We start from the raw sequence: 18,330 nt of genomic DNA, 5'->3' as shown, positions 1-18,330 counted from the left end.
CATATGCAGGTAAACGCGTGCTAATTTTTAGGATTTGTATACGCTTATACTTTGGGCTGTTCCGTTTTAAGCGTAATATCTTATTACCTGTGCCATATGAAAATATGATTCTTTAAAAGAAAATAGTTATGCTTATAGTATTAAGTACAGTTTTATTGTTTATTTTCCTCTATTTGAACATCGAATTGGATGTTCATAATTTTTCCGATACATAATCGATAACGCTCTAGTATATACATTTTTTACCCCTTGCCTAGCACTTTGCGTAAATAATGTGGTAAACCAAACAGTTCTTAGAAATCTCCATCTATATAATAAACATAACTTAAGTGCAGATTGTTAACCCTTAAGGCCCAAACACATTCGAATTTTGTGTCGCTTTGGAGCTAGCGTCACTTTGAAGTAACGCACGTTGAAAGCTACCCTGCCAAAATGAACGCAAGAAAACTCAAATTTTAATTTGTGTTCATTGATTATATTTTTTTAAATATCAAATTTTTCAACGTGAAAGCGGAAATATTTTTCAAGAAAAACCAAATAAAAATAGGAATTGATGAATTTCGCATTCAAGTTAGGGACTTTGAAAAGCGGATTGTTTGAATATTTAAATTTTGAATTATTTTGGTATTTGTCTTTACGTTGCCTCCGGATTGAGAACACAGCATTTGGAACGTTTGTGCTCAAAGTCAGCTGTAGGCGCAGCGCAAGAGCCAAAATGATGCAAATGTAGGATGGGTTTGGTCCTTTAAACAGTTTTAAATGAAATTGTTATTTAAAATTTATTTTTTTTTTTTAAACAAATAGTTTTTTATTTTTATTTGATTGCGATACATTAAATAATTTTGGAATTTTTTCTCTCTTTCGACTATTTTTGTTCAGCAGTGTACAGCAACGAACAAGAAAATGACAATGTGGCAAGTTTTTTTTAATTTTGATAGTTTGCAAAAAATATTCCATAAATCGTTTAGCTGAAACTATACATAGAAATCCTATAAACGTTTTCGGAAAAATTGTAAATTTTACTCGAATTTCGAACTTTTTATTTAGACCTTTCAGGTAATTTTTTGGAGTATACAGTTTTGTAGCACAATCAATTTTAATCTACAAATGTACAAGTAATAGACTTGAAACTTGCAAAACTAAGGAACTAAAATTGACTGAGCTACAAAACTGGTTACTGAAAAAAGTCTGAACAATAAGTTCGATGTTTGCGTAGAATTTTCCGAGTTTGCAGGTTGCAGTTAAAAAATGCATATATTATATTTTTTTTTAAATATCGACAAATTGATCGAATTACAAAAAAATTACACTGCTTTTTTTGTTCGTTGCTGTATGTGCAAAACGAAAACGAACACTATGAATTAAAAAATTTTTTTGTAATTGCTATTAGAGAAATATTACAAAGTTTGCACATGGCAAGACATGTTTGTGCATTTCACTTCTTCATCAGCTGGCTTTTCGGGAGCTGAGGTTTGAGCTCGAAATCAACTGCATTTATACTGGTGTTATGGCATATGTCTCTATCGACGCAACCATTTGAGTGCACACTTTGTAATATCATTTTCCTTTTATACACAATTTGGTACATGTATTTGATATGTTTTTATTCGCAAATTGTAGGGAATATTTTTAGGCTAGTTCAACAGAGTTTGAACAGTGACAATGGATTTTTCTTTTAAATCAATAAAAGGCTTATTTAGAAATATGAGCCTGTCTCGCTAATCAGTTTTCATTTTGTTCTTATATTTATAGTTTGTTTTTTTTTTTTTTTTTTTAATAAAGAGTTAGCAATCTGCACTTATGCTTTATTTTTATTATTATGTGTTTTATATTATATAAATATTTAAGACCATCATTAGGTTCATGTCTGTCTACATCTAAAGTAATCATAATTTTAATTTCGCGTTTTTTGTTAAAAAATATGCAACGCAAATTTTTTTATAGAATATTATAATTATATAAGAGCTCAAGTTATATACAATAACGCACTTGAAGTATTTTCCTTAAGACTTTGTTAACCATTTGGCAAAAAATAAAGAACTTTTGATATAATGTAGTATTTTTGTTTCATAATATTTAATTGCTTATCGTTTAAAATCCCTCCCGAAAAACCAACCGTGACATGACAATGGTAATCGAAAATCAAAGCAAAAGTTATCTATTAAGAAATATTCAAAAAATATTTTGCTCGTTTTCTTAACTATAAATTATATATTTTAAACATCAGTCACACTCCAACCTAAAACACAAAACTAAATATTAGGCCGGGTCGATTTGTGGGGAGGCAAAAAAATCGCCCATTGCTCTATGAAAATCATATTCTAGGGATCAAAATAATAAACTCTGCCGAAGGAACGATACCTCTAAAACGAATTCTGATGTCCCCCCCTTTGGGTCGTGGGGGCAAATTTTGAAAAATCCCACTTTGAAATGCCTATGTTTTTTCTTTTTGGAGTTTATTTTTATCTTTAGAAATTTATTTATTCAGAACATATGTAAATGAAAAAATGAATTTAACTTAGTAATAGAAAATAAATAAATTTAAAAAAATTATTAGAAATTAGCGTTTTTACAACCCCCTTTTAAAACCAAGGCATCACTGTGATGCATTTGCATGTCGTAAACATAGTTGTGTGGGTTTTTTATTCAACCGTTTTAAAAAATGAAGGTATCACTGTGACACCATTGCAGATCGTAAAATTGCTTGTGTTGTTTTTTTTAAGCCACCACAAGATACAGCAGGTAGAATTGAAATTGCCCCTACCCAAAAATTCGACCCAAAGGGGGGACAACAGAATTCGTTATAGAGGTATGGTTCCTTCGGCAAAGTTTCTTACTTTGATCCCTAGAATACGATATTCACAGAGCAATGAGCGATTTTTAAATCGACCCGCTTTTTTTCTTGATCTATGATTTGAGAAAACTTCAAAAATTTGCAGCGCAGAAACAAGTTACATGATACTCACACTTGCATAGTTTCGATCTCAATATTATTTGCTCTCAGGAAGCCAAGGTAAACTCAATACCAGATGGTGTTATCGCATCAGCTGATTGTCAGTTAATAGAAATCAATGCTAAGATTTTTTTGACTTCACAATCTTCTCTACAGTGAATTGGGGAACTCTCTCCGACATCACCTTAAATACATTGGCCTTTGCGAAGATATTGTATAAATGTATGTACAGCAGCGAACACGAAAATAGCAGTGACAATTTTTATCAAATTTCTGTAGCTAAGGGCATCATTCTGTATCGCGAACGATAGCTCAGACGAACGATTAGCCTCCAAACGATTTCGTCTAGCAATGGTATTCTCTATCATTTTCGTTCCGCTTTTACGTTTCTTACTTTATGTCAAACAGGTAGGCGAAAGTAATTGTCAGCTGATATGTTGCCATCGTTTAACATAGTGCAAATACACTGGCAATTTGTCTCTGAAACGAAACGAACGTTCTTTTCGTAATAGAGAATGAGGCCCCAAATTCTTCTTTTTTATTTTCGTTTACTTAAGAAAAAAGCTATCACTTTGTAACTGAAACTAAAAAAAAAAGGTTTTAAAAAAATTGGAAAATTTGTGTAAGCTTTTACAAAATTTTAATTTTTATAGTTAGAGTTTCTTCAACTTTTTGAATATCCAGTTTTGTAGCCTAATTAATTTTTTTCTAATAAAGCACAAGTTATAGACTTTTAAAAGTTCGCATTGATTTTTGTAATTTTTTTTTTCGACGGGTGTTGTAGATTTGAATTTATAAGAAAGGTGAAAGCTCTAAACAAATAGTTAGAAATTTTCGTAAAATTATTTAACTTTTCAAATATTTTGGAAATTTTTTTTTCACATTTTTTTCACAGTTTCAAGTAAAGTATCTATGGAAGCGTTTTCTTAAATTATCTGAAACAAAAAAATAAGACTTTAATAATGACTGCTACTATTTTCGTGTTCGCTGCTGTATTTGTAACTCACCACACATTTACGGTGTTCCAATGAGCTATCCTTTTATGCATCACGATCAAATCACACTGAAACAATCCAGATCTGTTCTATGAGAATTGGCAGCACACAATCAATGTGTAATCAAAATAAGTTGCTTGTTTTTACACATTTTTTGTCCCCCCCCCCCCCCCCCCCCCCTAAAATTTTACTTCAAAATTCAAACCAATTTACCAAGCTAACAACTAGTTTTATTAGTGCTTCAAATCAAGCCATAAAAACGATACATTTTCCATATTAAATTTTATGGGATTTTGTACTTAAAAAAAAACTAGAGAACTAATACTTAGTAGCCAGGGTCGGCAGTTAAAACACGTCCAAAAATATCGAAAGAGGTGTTAAATGATGCGTTTTGAACCCACCCTGTAGGGAAAATTCCCCGTCATATTTTACTTGCTTTCAACTTTCCGAACAAGAATGTTGTCATTGTCTTATTGTACTATTTTCAAATTGCGAAATAATGCCCTTAGTTTAAACCTTTTTCTGGCAATTTGCTTACCTATGTACTATATAGTTTACGTAAGCTAAAATCTTAAAGCTTGTGGAAAAGGAACATACTCAAAGCTCCTTCAAGCCAATAGCAGTTGTTTTTGTAGATAGTATATTTATCAAATGTATGTAAAATATAAAAAGTAAAAACCCATTGTCGATTTTTGAACTAGAGAAATATAGTTACTATCGAACTAGTACTTATTTTATAATTCGGGTCTAGTTCTGAACCAGAAATTTGTATCACTAGTTACTGACTTTCCTACAGGGTAATAACAATCGTCTGAAGGCGGATATTAAATGCAATGCTTCTGTTAGGAGCTATGTGCCAAAAACCGATTGCGCATTTTGTTGTGGTTCTTGTATTTTTCATATTTTGTTGTAGTTACGCAAATGGAAAATGTATCGCTTTTTCACATTGCTTAAAATGTATATAATGTAAATATTTTATAGCCTTGAAATTTTGTTTTCGGAATTAAAGTAAAACATTATCCTCATCCTCGAGTGTAAAGAAGTTGATATATATCGACCACCGCGCCGGCATGTGTCTGCAAGTGCTACCAAGTAAAATAGGTTAGCTGTCAAAAATCTACCACATAAACGATATCAATAGAGCCACCCTGTGAATCCGAAAACGATCCAGATAAATATCTGAATCATAACCTTGTTGTTGAATTTGTATGCTAATTTTTTTTATGGATATGGATCAGTATTCATTGAAACTAAACTATTGTTTGTTTGGTTACAACAAGAACCAAATTGAGTATAATAATTTATTTATCAATGCTTTTGAAGCCCTTTTCTCTTCTCTGGTGCAGAATGTGCAGAACAGTGGTGCTAAAATTGTGCCACATGCGCAAAATTTTGATTGGTTTGATATTTATTTGTTATCTATTTCTAAGTTAGCGTGAGCGGAAATAAAATTGCAACCGAAATTACGCAAGTATGAATATAATATAAGTAAAGTATCCACATCGCAAGAAGTTAAATATTCCATTCAAAATAACGCTGAAGATATGCGCAAGAAAAATTTTGTTTGAGAAGTAGTGTACACCTTTCAGCGCAAGAGGTCCTTTTCTTTTGTTTAGTGTATTCTCTTTAACTTAAGTGCATTTCCTATTCAAAAATGGTTATTTTAAGAAATTTTCTTATAATGCATTGCTGAATCTGACATGAGTGTATTGGAAGGAAGTGACGCCGCTTCAAAGAGAACAGGGAAATAAAGAATATGTCAAAACTACTTGGCTGCTACTATTTTTCACACAAAAAATTTAAAAGAAATTTGTTTTGAGCATTTTCTAATGATATGGATGCCGCGCTTAAAAAACAAACTTTTTAACTTTAAAAACCCAAGAAGTGAAAAAGTAAACAAAATAATCAACGTACCAAGAGCTTTAACAATAGTTATATTTTATAAGTTTAAAAGTATTTGTGTTTTTTTTTTTTAATTTTAAACACAAACTGAGTTTAAATGAAGTAATTAAAATTAATTAATTAAAAGCAAAATTAATTAAATTTCTTATTTATGCGAAAACTCACATGCACGCAATCAATGCGCAACAGAAATTAAACAAAATTCAAAATTATTTAAATTTTATAAAAATTTAATATTGAATTGAAATAAATGATCGCTATTGAACGAATTGGAAACTATCCTACTCTTTATCCAACATTTTACAGGCACCTCAGATCAAAATAGGATCAGCACATTAACCATGGTCATCATATTAACCGTTATCGTGAAATGCGTCTTCATTAGTTTCGCAACTTTGGCGGTTTGTTACAGGTAGAGTACCAAGCAAAATTTAAATCGGAAAAACGACCAAAATATTAAGAAACAAACAAAACAGAAATGTACAAATACACAATAAGAGAGTTCAGAGTTGTGTACATTTATCTTGAAAATGTATCCCATAGCAAATATAAACTACAAGCACAATGTGTTGTGATATCATCAGCTGATTGTTTCGCAACAAGATGTCAGTAAATCGAGATCAATACTAATTTTCGTTTGACTTGAATTCTTCTGCACAGCTAATTGAGTTGAGTTCGTGTGCTGAGAATATCAGCCTTTCGAAACATTGCTTGGTATATTGCATTTCAAAAGCAATGGATTTTTATAAATTTTGTTGGTGCATATTTGCAATGGCGTAGTATATATAAATTTTAATTTTATATTGCTAATATAATTAAAATCAGTTTGCAAACGTAATGATGCTAGATCATTTGCACAAAATCCTGAACTCCTCTTATAACACAAAAAAAAACGTACAAGCTCAGAAACAATCGTAAATATAAAGGAGTATCGAAGAACCTAAAGGTTTGGCTTATACAAACTCACTCAAAATATATCATTTTAAATTCACACAAATGAGGACAGTACATATTATTTGGCTTATTTACTTTCGTCTAATTTCCAGTGATGACGCAACCTACAAACAGGCTTGCTAAAATTCCATTAGCATTATTAACCATTAATTTCCAAACTCATAGAAACTTTCATTGAAAGCTGGGGTAGATATTGAATATGTATGTATCTGATGCCATCTACTTAAGGGCCACCACGAGTCGACAGTCTTTTTAATGATAAGAGTAACTTTGTTAGTTAGGTTGAAAGACCTACACATGATCTTCGGCACTTTACAGCCCCGCGCGTGGGTCCGATCATGTAATATACTCGCCTTCTATTACTCTCACCCAAACTGATTGGGATGTCTACGAAGCAAGCTTCTCAGATGCGTCCTGTGTAGCTAGCTCATCCGCTTTTTCATTCTCATCCATTTCCTTATGCTCTGGGATCCAGTTAAGATATATGCTTCTCGCTAAACCGATTATGCAAACATTCTAACACAAAGTTAGATGTTGTTGTATGCGATATTATTTTCTTAATTGCTGCTTGGTTGTCAGTTTAAGCTGTTTCCTTCAAATGATTCACTGCTTTGGTTACGGCTACTACTTTCGCCTTAAAAGCACTACACTAATCTAGCAGCTTGCAGGATCTGTTTATTTCCGGATCAGCACAACATACCGCAGACCTACTCCTTCTATTACTTTGAAACCATCGTTGTACACGTGTACCGCCTCGTCTGTCATGTGGCACCCTTGCGCTGTAAGAGCCCCTTCGATAGTCTGTTCGTCCAGTAATTGATGACGCTTTACTACTATGGCCGTATGGTCTCCGATCAAGCTACCCTGAGAAACTGAGGCTTGTTGCAGTTGTTTACGGTATGTGAACAAGGACTCCATTGTATAAGATGGCCGTTGTTTAGCCTAAGGGTAGATAATGTTTATGATACAGGACTAACTTAAGCCGAGTTTATTTTAATTGAATCCGATTAATTTTCCAAAATTATATTCACAAGCAATAACAAATTGTTATTCTTTAATAATTATGAGCGAATCTTCTAAAGTGGTTTATCGAAGTATAGCCAAACCTTTGGTTGCCACAACACTAATGAGGCTTTTAAGTTATCCACAATTTTCTGAATTTATTTTTCTTAATTTTCATTCCACGAATTGAGTTTTGAAATTAATTTAACTTTTCTAACATTTATTTAAATGAATAATTAATAAGCCAAATTTCAACACAAAAATATATACGAATTAAAAAAAAAAAACATGACGAAAAAGAAAACAAGTAACCCACAAACACCCACAACCACAAGTGACAACGCCAATAACAACAATAAGAAACAAAACCTTTACAAAATTATAAACGATTGAGAACAAAATTGAAAATCAGATCAAAATAAAACTTTTGCTTGGTTTTCTGTCCTCCAATTAACGAAAAATGTTATGCTCTGCTTTAATTAATCCTAACCTAACATAAACAACAACATAATAACAATTCCATCTTTAAGTTTTATCTGTAAATACATACTTATACATGCATAGATTTACTAATAAAAATAATTAGTTATGTTATTGTGAATATGTATGTGTTTGGGATTTGAATATCGGTGTCTTTATATATAGTTAATCGCATAAATTTAATTAATCAGTGCTGTTTTACATAATTTCAAAATCAAGGTATATATATGTGTGTGTTATATGCTAACTGCAAAATAAAATAGGGGGTTCGCTTTGCCCTGCAAACGGTGCACGGATTGCACACGATGCATAGCTTGCACGGATTGTAAAGTCACTTCGTAAGGCAGCCGATTCCATGTACCGGAGCGAGTCGGGATTTTTCCCGACCAAGGGCTGTCATTTCAGTGTAACCCCATTTAATTTGTTGCGTCCCTCCCGCAAATTGTCACCCTCCTTCCGAGCAGAACCTTGCAGCAGCACTGCGCCATATTTTCCTGCTCCGGAAAGGTACCGAACTCAATCCGGGAAATGTACCTGATCCCGATCCAGAGAAATGGTTTTGCTGCATTTGCCGGAGAAGTATCTTTTTAGGTCGGTCACACTCTTGTCAGTGTGTCACGTGTAAAGGATGAACACTGCTACAACAAAATTGTTAAGTCACAACAACAATTTACACGCAAAAAATTATATGCAAACCGTGCAATTCATAGTTTGCGCAAAGTTATGTATATTTTGTGGAACGAATGGTAGGCTTTGAGTATCAAGCCTGCTTCAACGGTCTGCTCTGAATCCTCTCACTCCGCTCATGAAAAGACTGAGCATTTTTTTTTTTTTTTGGTGTATATCAATTTTTTACGCCTCGTACTGAAGCATGCTATATCTTTGCAATGGGGTGTTCTCGTTGTCTTGCATAATTTGTCGTAGGATATAATCAAGTCGTGCAATCTGTGCATCTTGCAAGACCAAGCAAATACCCCTAATATTTATGTACTTTTTTTTTGAATTTGTTTAAGTACACATTTCTAGGATGTATAAAATTTGTATTGTATGCTTTTTTGGTGTGTTGAATTTGTATGGCATCATGTATTATATTTGTACACAAATGCAAATATTTTTATTTCATAAACAATATTAAACACTACCTTGCAGTAAAACCAACTAGTTGTATACTAGAAGAATACTAGTTTGCCAAAAATCCCAACTAGTTAGAGTTCTGTCTTTTTTTCATATTAGCTACTGGTATTTTTAGCATGGCGATGTCCTACGAAATATTAATTACCAGTCTCTGCATCAGCATCATGAAATACTTACTGCTTTGAATAAACTATTCAAAAACTGACTATGACTGTATGAATAACCTCAGTGAACTATTCAAACACCAACTAGTGTGAATACCGCCACAAATTTCTAGTCAATGAACTAGAATGTTTGCTGACTACTTTGGCTTTTGACTGCAGGGTACCCATTCATACTAAGGCAGTCTTTCGTCGGTTCTTACCCAAATAAAGCGCTTTTATGGAAAGTTATCTACAATAATTCATGGAATCTTGCTAAAACTGATTTCGATAGCGCAATTTTTAAGAGGAAGTTAGATTGGTTTCTTGTATAAATTTTTATGCAGGAATTATTGTCGAAAACTTGCACTTTATTGTACTAAAATCATACAATCTAAAAACTGCAAAACTATTTACAATAGTAAAGGTGTAAGCATGAAGTACTCGTGAAGCTCGATGTGCAAACATAAAGGTGAAGGTCTAGCAAAACAACGTTTTTAAGTTAACTAGAGCTAGCCCAGGGTTGAAGTAAAACCAAAACAGAGGTAGCTTTATCAGAAACAAATAGTTCTGGAATTTTTGAGAAGATTTTCGTCGGCTTCTTATCGGGGACAAAGGATACCGACAAGTTATTGTTTTATTATTGGTTAGTTGTTGATGAACTATTATTATGTTGTTATAAACTTGTTATTATCTTCTTATTGGTTTCTTATCGGCTTGCTAGCGATGGGTAACATATGTGTCATCGCTTTTATATTGAAGTTTTATAGGTTTCATAACAAACCGATGAGGCGTCGTTAACAAATCGATACTCACCCAATTGGCCAAGGACTTAGTAGCCTTTATCAGGTCCTCAAAATTGTTCGAAGAGGAAAGGTTGTGGTGCTTTTCGTGGTATAACAATGGGCCCAATATAACTGGCCTAAGTTTGCTCTCGGTAAACCACTTCAACCTAACCTATTTAATTCGCGCTTAAGCATTTAAACGGGCTTAGCCGTACAACAAGGTCGCTTTTTTTGGGTTAACTGGCGCCAATTAGTCACATTAAGGGAAAGAAAATGGAGATAGCGATATAACGCCCAGAGATGATGACCCCAATCCCGCAATCGATGATGATTAAATTAATGTTCCCACCCGATTATGACGAAGTCAGAGAGAGAATGCCAGATTATAAAACAACAAAGCCGCGGGCGCTGATGAATTGCCTGCGGAGCAAACGAATCGATGACATTACGATAAAAAAAGTGGTCACACTCCGATAAGAAATCGATAACAAATTGATAACACTCCGGTAACAAATTTCCAAAAAGAATTGATAACCTTTTGATAACATATCGACAACTTTTCGGTAAATTATAAATAACTTTTCGATAGCATATCGATAGCTTTTCAACAACACTCCGATAGGAAATTGGTAACAATCCGATAACATATCGATAACTTTTCGATGATAAATCCAAAATCTTACGGTGACAAATAGATGAATCGTCGATAAAAAAACGTTTTTATTTAATTAGATTTAGTTTAAATTCACTTATTTTTATTATAATGTATTTTCTATATTATTTTATTCAACCAAGTTATTTTATTTTATTTCTTTTTTATTTTACTGTATTTATTTTTGAATATTTTTTATTTTTATTTGTTTTATATTTGTTTTTTTAGAAGTTATTAGTCTTATTTAATATGATGAAGTATGTTTAATGAGCTGAAGGCCGTACAAAAGATTAAAAACGCTATGTTTATTTATTTTTTTAAATCTATTCAATCCTGATAATGACTATAGGCTGAATAAGAAATATCGATGAAATACAGATTTTTAAATAAGATAAGCATCGCGTTTTTAATTTTTAACGGCCTCAAGCTCATTTAACATACTTCAAAATATATTTTTTTTGTTTTGTTTCACATCATTTTCTTTTATCTTATTTGCTTTAATTTAATTTTATTTTAATTTATTATATTTTATTATATTTTATTTTATTTTATATTTTGTTTTGTGTTGTTTTATTTTTTTTTTCTTTCATTTTATTTTATTTTGATTTATTGTATTTTATTCAATTAAATTTATTTTATTGATATTAGAGAAAAGCTATAAAGTTTACAAACGGCGATGGTTACTAGGTCATGTTTCTGAATTTCACTTCATCAACTAGCTGCTCGGGAGCTGAGTATTGAACTCAAAATCTTCAACATTCATACTATACTACTATACTAGTGTAAAGGCAAATACCTTTATCCACTTAGCCATACGCTTGCCCCGCTGCTCCATTTTCAATTGGCCTCCAAGTGTTGCCTTTTTGTTGCTATTCGTTTATTCGCCATTTAGGGGCATACTTATTCTATATGGTTTTAAATCCTAATTGTGTGGGATAATTATAGGAGCGCTAAGTACCATTGGGTTTATAGCATTGCCGCTGTTCACTATTATATCAATATTATTATTTGTATTTAATTAGCGAAAAGTGCTTATATTGCTGTATACAAATGATTTTGCTATTGATGTTTGAGAAAAATTACAAAAGTTTACAAACGGCAATGGTTACTGAGTATGTTTCTGAATTTCACTTCTTCATCACCTAACAAAACAATTAAATACAGATAAATTTATTTTATTGTATTTAAATTTACTTTATTTTATTTTGACTATATTTGATTTGTTTTAAAGTAATTTTATTTCATTTACATTTATTTATTTTTCTTTTTCCTTTATTCTTACCTTATTGTTTCATATAATCCAACCAAATAATGTGCAAATATGGTGTAACCAACAAAACCCTAAAAAGGAGAAAGCTTCAACTTAAACCCGAATACCTAACAAAGTGCTTTGGTTTTGTAAACACTTTGTGTATCGGTAATAAAAACCTCGCATGAGCCCATTTTTGCCAATATCTCTACCTTTTTGTTTTCAACAAAACAGCAGTGTATACATCTCTTCGTGCACTTGCACGCTCAAAAGTTGTGCATATAGTCAGAGGGAGGTGACGTGTTTGCCTTGAGTGGCTGTGTGATTTCGCTCATATCAACTCTATAACTTACCTTGCTTCCACATTACGCTACAGTGTAGTGCCTATACCAACGCTCTCGTTCTTTTTTACTCAACATAGTTCATATACCCATACTACACACTAAGCCTGCAATTAGGTATAAATTTATATATATTCCCCACATAGCATACCTCTTACAAATACTACGCTTACGCTTACACTTACATCTCACGCTTACATTCAGCATTCCCATATAACGTGAGCAAAGATGTTTGCGCATCAAAAATTCGTTTCATTTGGTTGAGCCGTTCCATAGTTATAGGGCCGGGCTTTTATTCTGTCCTTGAATATAAAAATCCGGATTTAACATTTATTTTCTGTTGCATGAAATAAAAGTCGGGAATTAATAATTTCTTTCGGTCTAAAAAATTAAAAGTCCGAAAAGAATTTTTTTAAAGGTTTCGAAAGGGTGAAAATACAAAACAAATTTTACTTAGTACGAAAAATTCACAGTAATTGCTGTTAAATGCATACCTTTATATACAACATTTGCATATTACAAAAACACAAGTTCGTACAAATATAAGTGTTCATAATATATGTATTTGTGTTACACCAACAACCCTTTGCTATGCTTAACATTTGCTATCTATGTATGTACATGCATATATTTAACATTTCATCACGCTATCCTCTACTATCAAATATTTGTATATGTGATGTGACCAAATATGTTTTAATGTATTGATCCTATGTCATATTTATCTTAACGTCTACGTATTTTTGTGTATAAATCGTATGGTAATTGATGAAGTGCTGCAAATTGAATAACAGAAAAGAATATGAAAAGTTTTAAAGATAATTGATGTAGGTTAGATACACATGTGCGTATCTAGAAAATATTTTTAATTTTTATTTGAAAAGAAAACAATTGAAATATTTAACACATTTTTATTTATTTTTCCAAAATTTTTTATTTTTTATGTTTTTTTTTTGTTCAATTAACATATAGATAAATGCAAAGTAGAAAGTTATGTGTTTGGTTTTGTTACTGAACACCATGGATGATTAAAATATGTTTTCTGTGCAATCTCGGAAAATATGCGTTGACATTTTCATAGATAAAACATTTATCCTTCTGACGCGTTTTAGACACAGATTTGGCTTATTGAAAGTTTAAAAATTAGAAATATTTAAAACAAAAAAATTATAATAATACCCAAATATAAATCAAGACTTTGCCAACAAATGAAATAAAAAATAATTAGCAAATTTATAATTTTTAAGTTGATATCCAAAATCAAAATTTAATATCATACTTTATATACCCAGATGTATGTTTTCAAATCTCTATGAGTTATTTTCAATTTTACAGATATGAATATCGATATGTTGTTCTATCAATACCACTATATGCGAACCAGGGGTTTTAATTACTTATTGCTCTAACATATCCCGAAACAGTCCTTAAAGCATTGGCTGTAAGCCCCGGAAATGATCGCAAAAGCAATCACTAATTATCCTAAAAAAACCTTTCCGAAATGATTTAATATCATCCAAAATAATCTAAAAATAGTGCCGAGATGGTTTCAAAATATACCCAAAATTATCCCTATAAAAATCCCGGTATGGACTCTTTTCAAAATGGCGTTCTTTAAAATAATTCGTAAATGTTCTCAGAATTACTTCGCTTACTCTCTCGAAATAGTCCAGAACGTAATCCCGAAATTAGTCCGACAAGTTATTTCGGAATCAATTTGGAATTGCCTTCGGAACTATTTTCGAGATGGTGTTCTATAAATAATTAGTTAATATTCCAGTAATAGCTGCGAAAATATCCTAAAGATGTCCGTCGTAATTCAGCGATAGTCTCGAAACAATCCTGAAATATGTAGTCCCGAAGTTATCCCAAAATAGTCCAAAATATTTTCCAAAATGGTACCAAATTGGCCAGAAATTATCCCCTAAATAACCATGAAGTGATCCTAAAACGAATTATTGCGACGTAATGCCGGAAAAAATCTCGGTTTCATACAAGTCCAAAATTTCATACAAGTACAAAGTTTCATACAAGTAGTAAATAATTTCATACAAGCACAAAGTTTCATGATGGGTTAATTATTCCCACAACAAAGACTACACCTTTTTCAGTTTTAGTTCAGAAAGTTGCAGTTAAAAGTATAACAATCGACGTTTAGAGAATAATTCAATTGAACTTAATTATAATTTTCTTAACCTCAATTCTAATTTTCTGAACTTCAATTTAATTTACTGAGCTTAAATTGAAAATTCTGATCACTTGTAATTTTTTGAGCTTCAATTGTAACTTTCTGAACTTCAATTGCAACTTTCTGAACTAAAACTGAAAAAGATTTGTAAACGTACTACAACGAAAATTTTTAGCCTGACAGCTGTTTAGTTTAGTTCACTGAAGACAATCTTCATATGTTAGGTTTTTTTTTTACACGTGCACATACCCGCACACAATTTTATATGCAAGGGCGCGCCTTAAAATTAGATTAAATTTAGTTAACCCTGAGTTTAACCTTTGCATTTTGAATTTTATGTAAACTGAGGCTAAGGATACTTTCATTGCCACTCTGCACACTTTTCACCTCTGAATTACTTATATCTCTTAGCTAAGAAAAATTTTTAAATTTTCTAAAAGATTACCATTGTCATAGTATTTGAGGTCTTACTGGTCATTTTGTTGTTGCTGAGCTCAAGTAGGCGAAAGTCATACAGCAAAGAGCAAGGGCAAGATGAGTCAGTTGCCTTAGTCAGCTGCGTTTAAACGGGAACATTTTTTCTATAATATATAAACATACAAATATACATTTTTATAATTAAACTAACGTTCTATAACATTTTTTTATTACAAGCTGACTCAAGGTTCTAAAAACTAAGCGTACTCGTAAAAATTGATAGTTTCATACCGACACAAAAGACTAAAATAAAAAAGTTTTCAAGTGAGCTATCCTTTTAACCATTCAGCTGCGAACCAACCTAACCTAGCAGACCGTGGTCGGCCATTGGTAGTGCGAATGTGTCTTGGCTGTGCTTGGTTAAATCGCCGAACATATTTCTGCAGCGGTAGAACTAAAAGTAGCTCGTCATAATTTGTGCGTGAAGTTTGGTATGAAACAGAGATTCACAGCATCAACAGAGCTTCAAATGCAAACACAATATTATTTGTAGTAGTGTGGAAAAAATGAGCATAAAATCTACGCATGAGATGTTAACCGCTTGAGGTACAAGCGATTCATGGCCGAGAAAGTACCATCAAGTGTAGAAAATAATTTCACTTGCAAAGTACGAAAGTACCCTTAGCTAAAGGAAATGTCGATTTCTTCTTCTTATGCTTTGCTGGTATTAACGACAAAGATACTCTTCGAAGGCTTTCGGGAGTGTTATCGATGTTGATGGTCCTTTGCCGGATATAGTTCCGGTACGTTCCGATAACAAAGCACCATTAAGGTACTAGCCCGACCATCTCGGGAACGATTAATATGACCACATTAAACCTTCTAGACCAACCCGCCCCCACCCCGCCGCTCACACAAGAAGGTGAAGGCCGAATAGTTTTCCGATGCTCTACGAAGTTCTTACAAACTCCTCGGGCATAAAAGTTCTTTACTTCGATTTATAAAAGAAATATAAATATAGAATTTCCTCCGTGAATATGCTACTCACGCGTAAACTCTACCTAGCTGTGGGTAACGAAGCTAACTCATAACCTCAAATTGATTTCTGCCCTCTGTTTGAATCAAATAAACAGATAAACAGATATTTATTTGGTTTAATCATGCAGAAGTGGACGAAACTTGGCAAGGCTATAATGATCACCTAAAAATTATATTTGAACGATTTTCCGTCATTTCTAGTCGAATTTGGCTGGTTTCATTTGTATGCTACCTCTTAAGTCCATTCTTCGTTCCCGAAACGAAACCAAATGGACACTCAAATTCTCCACGGAATTAGGAGGGAGATGTGAAGAGGACCTCACCTTATCGTTGCGAATAGGAGTTAGTTCTCATGATAAATAAAATAATTTAAAAAAAATGTTTAAGTTAAATGGTTTTATTGAAAACAATACTTACATTAAGTAGTAATAATACTAAAAGATAAAAAATAATTACGTAGGTCGTAGGTACTTGTTATCACACTCCTCATCAATCTAGGGCGTTGATCAGATAATTAAATAAAAGCGTTGGACGCGTAAAATTTCTATTGATAGTCATAAGTAGACCAACTTAACCTTAATAGGGTTATGCAACGCCTCACATTTTCAGAAATTTCAAGCGCTCAACGCTTTTATTTAATTGTCTGATCAACGCCCTAGATTGATGAGGAGTGTGATGACTAGTACCTAGGACCTACCTAATTATTTTCTATCTTTTAGTATTATTACTACTTAATGTAAGTATTGTTTTCAATAAAACCGTTTAACTTAAAAATTTTTTTATTTATTTTATTATACTAGCAAAATTTTAATTTATGTGCTCCAAAGTATTCTGACGTCACTTCTACCGGGAAATGAATTTTGTAATGAAATTTCACTAACAAAATTTGAACTTATGTGCTCCAAAGTACTTTGATGTTTCTTCTAACGGGACTAGAATTTTTATACTGAAATTTCACTAGCAAAATTTGAACTTATGTGCTCCAAAGTATTTTGATGTCACTTCTACTGGACTCTATATAATATTTGTTCCAAGCGCCAAATCGGACAGACAAGTACAAGTTTTTTGAATATCTCAATTTTTGCGACACTTAGCGTGAATTTTTTTTACTAAAGCGGTTTCTATTTCTGTATGTCAAATATGGTTTCCACATACGAGCCAAATCGGACCACAAATACGATTTTTGTGAATATCTCGATCCTTGCGCCACCTAGCAGCGATTTTTTTCATAGGTCAATTGCGATTCATGTATGTATTATGTGTTCCAAATATTAGCCAAATCGGACAACAAATACGATTTTTGTGAATATCTCGATCCATGCGCCACTAGCGGCGATTTTTTCATGGATCGCTTTCTGTTCTTGTATCTATTATGTGTTCCAAATATGAGCCAAATCGGACCACAAATACGATTTTCGTGAATATCTCGATCCTTGCGCCACCTAGCGGCGATTTGTTTTCATAGGTCGTTTTCTATTCTTGTATGTATTACGTGTTCCAAATATGAGGGAAATCAGACCACAAATACAATTTTTGTGAATATCTCGATCCATGCGCCACCTAGCGGCGATTTTTTCCCTATTATTGCACTGTCATCGGGTTCTGAACTATATTCCAAGTTTCAAGCTTGTAGCTTATCGGGAAGTTACTTAGATTTTAATTACAAAATTCGCGCTGGCCGGCCAGCCGTGTCAAGTAGGTAAGCGCCGAATAGTTTTACGAAACTCTCGAGTGCACCACTGCTGTATTTATAAACCATATTTCTTAATTAATTTCTTAGCTGTTTTATACTTGAAATGGAACTCTTGAGTCGGTTGGAATAAACAAAAAATCTTACACTTAAATACTTTTCTTTGATATTTAAAAGATTTCAAAATAATAAATATATATTATATAATTTCTTATATTAATACATATATTATATATTTTGATATAATATAAATTCTAAAATTTTACTTTTACATAAATTTCGTGCAACATACATGCGTTGACAACAAAAAAATAAAAAAACAATAACAACAACAACTAATCGTCAATTTACCGCTATATACAACGATTTGCGGTCAACGTCGGGCGTAAATGCAAAACAACAACAAAATA

At 32.4% G+C, this 18,330-nt stretch overlaps 1 protein-coding gene across 28 annotated transcripts in view; it reads left to right on the top strand.

The window, feature by feature from the left end:
• The window catches only part of mmd (mind-meld), a 1,228,927-nt gene that overhangs the window by 1,145,325 nt on the left and 65,272 nt on the right, over positions 1-18,330 (top strand). For 3 of the 28 annotated variants that reach the window (XM_067784028.1, XM_067784023.1, XM_067784022.1), the window contains exon 20: positions 6,157-6,262. The exons of the other annotated variants lie outside the window; for them this stretch is intronic. In XM_067784028.1, the coding sequence (XP_067640129.1) occupies positions 6,157-6,262 (106 nt within the window). The remainder of the gene's footprint in view (positions 1-6,156; positions 6,263-18,330) is intronic. 28 annotated transcript variants of the gene reach the window in all.

Source organism: Eurosta solidaginis, chromosome 4 (genome assembly GCF_040869045.1).
Source record: "Eurosta solidaginis isolate ZX-2024a chromosome 4, ASM4086904v1, whole genome shotgun sequence".
Classification (NCBI taxonomy): domain Eukaryota; kingdom Metazoa; phylum Arthropoda; class Insecta; order Diptera; family Tephritidae; genus Eurosta; species Eurosta solidaginis.
This window is presented reverse-complemented; position numbering and strand designations above follow the sequence as displayed.